The sequence below is a fragment of the Humulus lupulus genome, chromosome 4 (assembly GCF_963169125.1).
Source record: "Humulus lupulus chromosome 4, drHumLupu1.1, whole genome shotgun sequence".
Classification (NCBI taxonomy): Eukaryota; Viridiplantae; Streptophyta; class Magnoliopsida; order Rosales; family Cannabaceae; genus Humulus; species Humulus lupulus.
This window is the reverse complement of record NC_084796.1, coordinates 180,443,932-180,453,053: the sequence shown is the minus strand read 5'-3', so window position 1 is coordinate 180,453,053 and position 9,122 is coordinate 180,443,932. Positions and strand designations below refer to the sequence as shown.

The 9,122-nt window shown below is 31.9% G+C and overlaps 2 protein-coding genes and 1 long non-coding RNA gene across 3 annotated transcripts; all 3 read right to left on the bottom strand.

Moving 5' to 3' along the window:
• Positions 1 to 761: 761 nt before the first annotated feature.
• Positions 762 to 2,553, bottom strand: LOC133832712 (uncharacterized). Its single transcript, XM_062263022.1, has 3 exons — positions 2,304 to 2,553; positions 1,345 to 1,841; positions 762 to 1,229 (listed from the first exon to the last, which is right to left on the bottom strand). The coding sequence occupies exons 1-3, from the start codon at positions 2,551 to 2,553 to the stop codon at positions 762 to 764; spliced, it is 1,215 nt and encodes a 404-aa protein (XP_062119006.1).
• Positions 2,554 to 3,487: 934 nt separating this feature from the next.
• LOC133829305 (uncharacterized) lies at positions 3,488 to 4,453 on the bottom strand. Its single transcript, XR_009891674.1, has 2 exons — positions 4,370 to 4,453; positions 3,488 to 3,790 (listed from the first exon to the last, which is right to left on the bottom strand). It is a non-coding gene; the product is annotated as an uncharacterized LOC133829305 (long non-coding RNA).
• Positions 4,454 to 6,819: 2,366 nt separating this feature from the next.
• On the bottom strand, positions 6,820 to 8,555 carry LOC133829304 (protein MOR1-like). The gene is made up of 4 exons (XM_062259112.1): positions 8,141 to 8,555; positions 7,953 to 8,030; positions 7,672 to 7,830; positions 6,820 to 7,569 (listed from the first exon to the last, which is right to left on the bottom strand). The coding sequence occupies exons 1-4, from the start codon at positions 8,249 to 8,251 to the stop codon at positions 7,555 to 7,557; spliced, it is 363 nt and encodes a 120-aa protein (XP_062115096.1). The 5' UTR covers positions 8,252 to 8,555; the 3' UTR covers positions 6,820 to 7,554.
• Positions 8,556 to 9,122: the final 567 nt, after the last annotated feature.

Below are 9,122 nucleotides of genomic sequence, written 5' to 3'. Positions count from 1 at the left end.
TTGTATTTTATTTTAATGTGTATGTTTTTTTTTCAATAGAGTTGGTGATTTTTTTAAAATTTTGAAGATATTGTTATGTACATGTTTTTTTTCATATATGTTTCAATTATTTTTGGAGAAGTTTGTGTGCTAATGGATAATTGATTATTGTATAGTTTGAAAAGATCAGTTTTACGTTACACAGGTAACTGGGTACAATTTTTTTATTTTTATTTTAAGTTTATGATTTTTTTTTTGTTAAATTATAATAATTTTTTATTCATGAATTGTCAAGGTATTTTAAAGAGATTCTTCATGATGTAACTGGTTTGTAAATGTTAATTTTTTTGTAAGTAGGTTTGTATGAGGATGGTGTAACCGGTTACTTCTGTTTTTAATAGTGAAAGCCATATGTTTTAGGTAACTGGTTACTGTTTCTTTAGTTTTTATTTATTTTTTATATATATATTTACGTTTTTTTGTGTGAAAGATTTGTGATTATATAACTAGGTTTTTAAGTCGTTGGTTACATGTGTATATAGTCGTTTTTTAAATTTACTTATAGTAACTCTTTTTTTTTTCTATAATATGTGTTGTAACCAAGTACTTGAGTCTTCAGATTTTGAATATCTTGTGTTGGAGCCAGGAAGTTGAGTATCAAGTTTATAAAATTTAAATTGCTTAAAAAGTCTATACTTTTATTGAAGTAGAAAACATTAGGATACAATTTTATTATATCAATTGAATTAATTGAAATTGTAGTATATCTACTCTTTAGAAAATTATTTGTCTAATTTCTTTGACTTTGTTGGGTTTCGCTGCTTTGAGATTGGTTCATTCCTGCATGTTTTTCTATTATGTCCTGGTTGTGCGCATTTTCCACATTTTATCTGCACTTTTGGTTCTCCTCTAGATCTGATTCCTTTCCTTCTAGGGCGACCTGGTGGTTTTCTTGAATTTGGTTTTAGGACAATTTTGTTTAAAGTCTCTGGCAATGTCCATTCGCTTTCATTTGGCAATGGATGAACAGTTGACTCATATGTTGCTTTCATAGTTGTAGTTTTGTAGTAATCAACAACATAATCATATGTTTTCAGTCGTGTTTTGGCGAATACTGCTATTGCATGTGCACACGGTATTTCATCTTGTTGGAACCTTTTGCATTCACATGTTTTCTCCATTAGGTTGACCAGAAAATTTCCTTTGTCTTCAACCACAACTTGGTACAATATAGTGTTTACTGGGAAGTCCTGTTTATTTTAGTAGAGGAATAAATGTTAGAAACTGGATACTGTGGTAATTATTAGTAACTGGTTACTGAAAGTTTTGGTAAATAATATTCAGCGCACAATATATGTTAGTTACCTGAAATTTAATGGCTCGAATAAAGTTTTCTCTAAGCACAGTTTCAATATCTGTTGTTACTTGTGTGAATGTTCCATTTTCTTTGTTACCATTTTTCCATACCCATTTTTGAACTAAACTTCGAAGGCCTTCCATCATTGTAGTGATTGGCAGCGTTCTTGTAGCTTTCAATGCAGCATTTATCGATTCGGCTATATTTGATGTCATCATTGTATATCTTCTTGTTAGAGCATGCCATCTAGACCAAGTGCAATATCCAATTTTTTGTAAATACGGTCTTATGCGAGTGTCAATCTTGTCCATTTCATGCATGTAGTGCTCAAATGATTGTACCCTGTATGCTTTTGCTGCTTTGACAAAGTTTATGTTTAGGTCCTCCCCATGGACACCGAAATTGACTTTGATGTTGTTTAGCAGGTGGAATATGCATGCTCCATGGAAAGCTTTTGGGTATACATTTTCTATGCTTTTGTGCATGTCTGAAATGATTGTTATACCTGTTTGCAAAATCACAATGAATTAACTAGTTATTGTGTCTAAATTAAGTAACTGGTTTCATTAATTTATATGACTGTTATTTTTTTACACTGTTTTTATTATTATATTGCTGGATTATTATTACAAAGTTTATTTTATGTGTTTAGTTTGTTTGAATAAGAATATAAAACAGAAAACAGTACCTTCTCTTTCTCCATATGTTTCCTTTAGCTTTGTGAAAAACCATAACCATGATGAATCATTTTCAAAGTCTCATATTCCAAAGACTAATGGAAATATGTTGTTGTTAGCATCCATTGTTGAAGCAATGAATAAAGTTCCCCCAAATGATGTCTTCAAGTAAGTTCCATCTATCACAATGACTGGCCTACAGTGCTTCCATCCTTTGATGGAATTTGCAAATGCTAGGTACATATATTTGAAGTGATCTTTATTGTCTGTAACCAGGTGCGTTATTGTACCTGGGTTCGAGACTTTTAGCATGTGAAGGTAGATGGGAAGTTTTTGATATGAATCATCTTGGTTTCCCCTTGCCAATTCTAAAGATTTTTCTCTTGCTCTCCAGGGTTTTTGGTAACCCATTGAAACACCATAATCATCTAGCATGTCGCTGATTATGTCATTTGGTGTGTGTACTCTCTTTATTGACATGTATTTTGTTTTTATTAGTTCTCCAATGACATTGCAATTTGCTTGCCTGTGCTCTTCCATAATGATATCCAAGGAGCAGGTGTGAGTTTTTACATACTTTCTGATTTTAAATGTTTCTGTTTTCCTGAACTTTGAAGCTCTAAGTAACCAGTTACAATTGTCATCCACACAAGTTACCAGGTACTCTCTCGGTTCAGATCTTTTTGTCTTGAATTGGATATTGTGGATCATAGCATAATAACATAGAGAAAATTTCAAGAGATTTTTGTCCTTATAAATTTGGTCTTCTCCGACTTTGAAAATTTTATGATCAGTTATAATTTCTATATCTTCTTCTCTTTTTCTTTTGTTTTCTTCTGTTCTCTCTATGATAAAATATGCTACATTATCAGTTATGTCTGTAATATTTGGGAAGATTTGTACCTGGTTATTTGTCGTGAAGGTTGCTTCGTCATATTGTAAATTTGTAGCTGATTGCTGGTTGTTTAGTTGAAGAACTAGCTTTTCTAAATCTGTGTTCTATTTTTGTGTTTCTTCTTCATATGTATTGTGTTGAATAGTTTCAGCTATTCACTACAAGAAAAAATGCTTTTAATAACACCGAAAATGTGTTATCAAAACATACGATAACACTTTCTAATGTGTTAAGACCGACTTTGTTATCGTAGGTCAGGGTACTTTACATAACACTTTATCAGTGTTATACAGATGTGTTATTGTATTGTCAACGATAACACAATTTCTGTGTTATTTTAAGATATAGATAAGTGTTGAATTATGTTATTTATAGTCGATTATATAACACTTTTTTTGTGTTATACTACACTTTAGTATAACATTTTTTTTGTGTTATACTACACTTTAGTATAACACATTTTTTGTGTTATACTATACTTTAGTATAACACATGTGTTATATTAGCTTAGAGAAACGTAATCTTTTTTTACTTACACAAAACTAGGAAAACAAATATGAAAGTTGAAGCCAAATAAGGTAACATAAATAGATTTTTATTAATTACTCAAATGTAATTACAATATTTAGTCTACTAGTCTAGGCTTAAGAAATCATATTACAACATAATTTATGCCCAATTCAGATTCCTTTATCACTAAATACAAAACAAGAAATGTATACAAAAATTAGTGAAATGCATTCTTCCATTCTTTGCATCAATATCTCGATGGCTTTGCAGTTTCTTTGAAAGTGTTATGCTTCAAAAACAGGTCAGTAAATGCCACCCTCAAGTTCTTAACCTCTCTATCTAATTCACTTGGTGTCCTTTGCCTGCAAGATCCTAGAAAATGGAGTAGGATCCACCAAAAACTGAGATAAGTCTACAGATCAGTGCTTGAAGTATCATACAAAAATAAAACTGTAAAACCCACATAGCTCTTACCATTTTCTGAAAGTTTTTTCAAGACTACAATATGTATTCCATCTTTTAGATACCACAAATTGTCAACAGCAGCAACTAAATTACTTGTAACTAAACTATACTAAATTTCTATGACTAGAATGATAGTAAATGTAGACGCAAATATTACATTCTTATGTTAATAAAACAGATCTAATGATCCACAGCACAAAAACTAATTGTTATCTTAAAAAATAAAAACCAATTGTTATCCACAACTTAAAATACAACAAAAAAAATTTAGTCTCATAAGAAAAAGCATTCACTGCCCAAAATAGAGGCAGAGATTAGCTAACTTGTGTATATTTCAAAGCATCTATTCAAACCAATCACGTCACAAGGCATATGGAATAAACACCACAAGGGAAAACTAGAAAACTAAAAATAACTAGGAAGTAGCCAATATGGAATAAACACCACAAGGCAAAGCTTTACAACCTTAATTAACAATCAGAATACCTTCAAGACAGACTGCTTATTAGCTTTCTGAATGTGAATATTGGCAAGGAGAAGAATTAGATGTTCCCTCTGGTTGGCTACATTTCCTTCCTAGTTAGAAAACACATTATGAAAATTCAGAGAAGCATCAAAATATGAGCAATGCAGAAGAAAGAGCACATAGTCCAACCATGGAAAACAGAAATCAGAAGTACTTGGCAAAAATGGCCTTAATGGACAAGTAAAGTCATATCTCAACCTTTTTCTAGAGTTTGTCTAGTCAGAAGCTATCTCCTTTAACATCTATTTTTTTAAGAAAAAAACCTCAGAGCCATAGATAGTTTTCCAAACCATGAAATAGTCTTAGGAAGGGTACAATAATCAAATTTAGAGCACCATAACACTAGCTGCGGAAATTATTGTTAACTGGACATTTTTTGCCTTTGAAAAAGAGAGTAATGAAAAAATATTATTTTGTCAGTTATGGACAAGTAAAGACAGCCATCTAATAGCAACAATGAAATAACAAAAGAACCATATTTTGCTCTCAAAACTGCAAAGTCTACTAAGTAACTTTCTAACAACAATATCAAATTCGTAAATTTATGACTAGAACTTGTGCATAGAACCTTCCTTTCCTGTGATTGTCCCAAGTAAGCTTGTGCATAGAACTTTCTCAAGTTCTTTGTAACATTGTCTAAACTTAAATACTGTGCCTTAATTCTAGTGTTCTTTTGACCTGAGTTAGTAAAAAAATGCATCTAACTCGGTGTCAATAACAAAGGTTCACATAAAACTGCTACATAAATGATAAACAAAATTACACCATAAAGGACTGACAAAGAAGAGAATAACATACCAGTAATTTGAGATATCAAACGGCTATTAATAAATAAAAAAAGGGCTTATAGAGATGCAACAAACGTTTAAAAATCATTTTAAAACAATCTTTTTTTATACGCTCAAAGCATAATTATGAATTTCATAATTTTCAACTGAAAGGGAAAAATAACATAAATAAGAGAATTAGAGAGGCATAAGAGATTAAAGACAATTCATTTAATTTCTAAAATTTATTTTCACCATTATCAGATGCAAGAGAATGATAACTTGGGGAAGAAAAAATCAATTTACTCTAGCATATAAAAATAGATTTTGCCACTGTAAGAACATTTTAGAAAAGTAAATTACAAATAAAAGAATTTTAACAAGAAATCATAACTAAATCTATTTTAATAGTATTGTAAAGTATTAGAAATAAATTGTAGACTAAAACTATCCAATCTAAGATACAAATTCCAGAGAACACATCAAAAGAAGAAAGTTATAATACAATTTTACAAAGAGAAAGAAAATACAATATTTACAACAAAGGTTTGAATAAAAAAATGTACTAAAAAGAATGAAATCCATTCCTAGAAAAGTATCAATGAGAGTAGACGTTAAACAACAATGTGGTACTTAATCCAACAAGTTCCTCAAGAAAACAACAATGTTGAAGCCACCTTGTAGCAAAACTTGCTAAAAATTCAATCACATCATTCAGAAGGTTAAACCATTACCACTACAACCACTGCCATTGACATTCACCAAAACCACCATAAATGCACTTCCAACAGATAATTTATTCTATCCTTTAGAGAACAACAATAATAATAAGAGTAACGATACATTGACACAAAATATGCAGCAAATGGCCTTTGGAGGCTTATAATGAATGTTGATAATGGTGGGAGCAGAAAGATAAAACCAAACCGAAGACTCGTGTGTAAAACTATCATCATCAGGCCAAAAAAAAAAGTTCATAATCTAAGAAGCAAAGATGGGCCAAAATAGATATCGACAAAATCAAATCCAATGTAAACAAGAATGCACTACAAACAGGTTCAAGTTACTTGATACAAAATCATCAAAGGCATTGTCAAGTAGTGTTAAAAAACATGCATTATAAAATAGATTAATAATAAAGGTAATCTTTAAATAATTCTTCCTCTAATCTATTAACAGTTGATAAAGCAAATAAAGCATTATAAAACAGATAATAACAAACTTAGATATTCAAAAGCCCTCATATCTCATAAGCTAATATGGTCATTAACAGTGTACATGAGAATTTTCATTATAAGCCTTAAGAGCACTCGCAATAGATTCTGTAAAATAGACTTTTTCTGGTGAAAAAGTAGAGAGAGAGAGAGAGATAGAGAGAGAGAGAGAGAGAGAGAGCAATATATATGTATGTATGTATGTATGTATGTATATATATATATAGAGAGAGAGAGAGAGAGAGATAGAGAAGGCTTATAATGCAAAACCATGAAACTGCTTCTGAAAATTAGATTTTCCATCACAGGGCAAATAAGCATGCAAAGAAAGTGAAAACTAACAAAAAACAAATGACAATATCTTCATATTATTACATAAGGAAATAAAATATATATTTTGTAGCTATAAAAAGAGACCATTTTAATATATAAATTCCCTTAGAGATTAATGCTAGAAATTTCATGAACTTTGAAAATTCATTAAGAACCAATCACATCTTCAAGGTTTAAACACCACCACTTCAACCATCACCTTTGGAATTCACCACCACCAATAGCAAACACAGATCATCATCACCACAGCCAACATGAGAAAATAGTAATAAATAAATAAATAAAATAAAATAATGGATCATGGTGAGTACCAAAGATGGTGAGAGCAAAAAAGATGGAGGCTCCAGCACTGAATAGTTTTTATACATTGCAAGAGAGAAGAAACCAATTATTATGCAATCACAAATTGTAACTATCAGTCATAGTAGTAGATTGCATGTTATTCCAAATAAAATAAAAGAAAAAAGCATACCGTCTTCTAATTTCTTCCATCCCCAAGTCTTGCAGATACAAATGGATGCTTTGAAGGATGCGGTCAAGGTTGACTTCATAAATAGTGCTTTGAAGAACCTATGAGAAGTAGGCAAGCCAAGTTGTAAAATATGTCAGATTACCCATTGAAACAGAAGATAACAAAAAAAAAACTTTAGAAAAAAGGTAAACAAAATAGCTAAAACAAGAAGTTACCTTTGTAAGTTTTATCAAACATTTAACAACCAGATCAGAGAACTTCTGATTTCTGACATCAAATGTCTCATTTGATGCAGGTGAGGGCCACCTTGAAGGATCTAATGGACGTAAGAGATTGATGAGAACAACAAAGGATAAAGTTCAATCTGCATTATCCTGTAAAGTTGAATAACAAATCAGACTAAAATAAGACATGCGAGTCAGGATAAGAATAAATGAAAAAAAGAAGAGGGAAGAAATGAAATGGCAAGTCTTAACCAGAATCTTTAGCATCAGAACATTCAAAGCTTTTAAAAGCTGGCTGCCATCATCCATATGTGGAACTCTCTTATCCAACAGCCATAGAAGGAGCTCAGTAATTAGACTATCAAGAGTGCTTTCCTTGACAGCATAAGCCAGTCTCTTGTTTTGAAATGTCTAAAAATCAATTAGAATTTTACATCAACTAGTTAGGTTTATAGTAAGGTATACAAAAAAATTGAAAAACAGAGTACAGTGTTAGCATTAAGACATTCAACAACAACATAAACCAAACTTACCTGCATGAGGGTGTTGAGAACATATTTACAAGATCTAGATGATGCTCCTGTCAAGCTGAAATCAAAGGTCTTGGCAACCTATTTTATGGGAAAAAGTTCATAATCAAAGCCTAAATAATGCCAAAAACAAAAAAACAAAACCCAGAAACAAAAACTAAAGTACAGGGAAGGACAGAGTAAAGCGCTACCTTATTTGCAAGGCATGAAACAAGTCTGTCTGCATCTTTAATAAGTTCATCCATTGCACTACCTTCTGGATCATTAGTGGCTTGTGTCAGCTCATGACACTGGACTTTCATTCCTTCAACAGACTGCAAAAAGGCACACAACTATTATTACTTTTTTAATTTTGGAAAAATAAAAATAACAAAGAAGAAGAAAAAAAGAGAAAAAGGAACAATAAACAATAAACAAAGTTGCTCTACCCTACAAACACAAACGAAAGCTTTCATAACAAATAAAATGTATAGCAATGAGGCCAGACATTTGAATTATTAAATCAGACCAAAATGTAAGAATTACTCTTTTTTAACCAGAATAATAGCTGCAAGGAGAATATAAGGGGAAGGGGAATAATAGCTGCAAGAATTACTCTTTTTTTAACCAGAATAATTGCTAATAGCCTTAGCAATTAGCCATAACCCACTAACCATGCCTCCAGCTTTATCAAGGGTGCATGATGTTTTCCTTAGGGTTTCACCCATGAAGGGTGAGGAACGGTTTGGTGTTCGGGGCAAGTTGAGCCCTAGATTTGTTGGCCCCTTTGAGATTCTGGAACAAGTTGGAGAGGTAGCTTAGATATTAGCGATGCCTCCAGCTTTATCAGGGGTGCATGATGTTTTTCGTGTATCCATGCTCCGGAAGTATATGTCAGATTCGACACATGTCTTAAGTTTTGAGAATCTAGAGCTTGATCAGGATTTGTCCTATGAGGAGAAGCCGGTTCAGGTTCTTAACCAGAAAGATAAAGTCTTGCAAAGAAAGACCATCGCCTTAGTGAAAGTGTTGTGGAGAAACGACAAGGTTGAGGAGGCGACATGAGAATTTGAGTCAGAGATGAGGGAGCGGTATCTCGAGTTGCTCATGTAATTCCGAGGATGAAATTTCTGTAAGGAGGGGATAGTTGTAACGACCCGAATTTGCTAATCGGGCTTAGGGCCTTGATTGATG

What these genes read in the sequence shown, in the direction of transcription:
- LOC133832712 (XM_062263022.1), bottom strand. Translation starts at nt 2,553, where the DNA reads ATGGAAGAGCACAGGCAAGCAAATTGCAATGTCATTGGAGAACTAATA. An exon ending in GCTAAAAGTCTCGAACCCAG is followed by an intron (nt 1,842 to 2,303) that starts GTACAATAACGC and finishes TTTTGCAAACAG; the next exon opens with GTATAACAATCATTTCAGAC. An exon ending in TTCGAGCCATTAAATTTCAG is followed by an intron (nt 1,230 to 1,344) that starts GTAACTAACATA and finishes TAAAATAAACAG; the next exon opens with GACTTCCCAGTAAACACTAT.
- LOC133829304 (XM_062259112.1), bottom strand. Translation starts at nt 8,251, where the DNA reads ATGAAAGTCCAGTGTCATGAGCTGACACAAGCCACTAATGATCCAGAA. An exon ending in TTTCATGCCTTGCAAATAAG is followed by an intron (nt 8,031 to 8,140) that starts GTAGCGCTTTAC and finishes CCCATAAAATAG; the next exon opens with GTTGCCAAGACCTTTGATTT. An exon ending in TTCTCAACACCCTCATGCAG is followed by an intron (nt 7,831 to 7,952) that starts GTAAGTTTGGTT and finishes ATTGATTTTTAG; the next exon opens with ACATTTCAAAACAAGAGACT.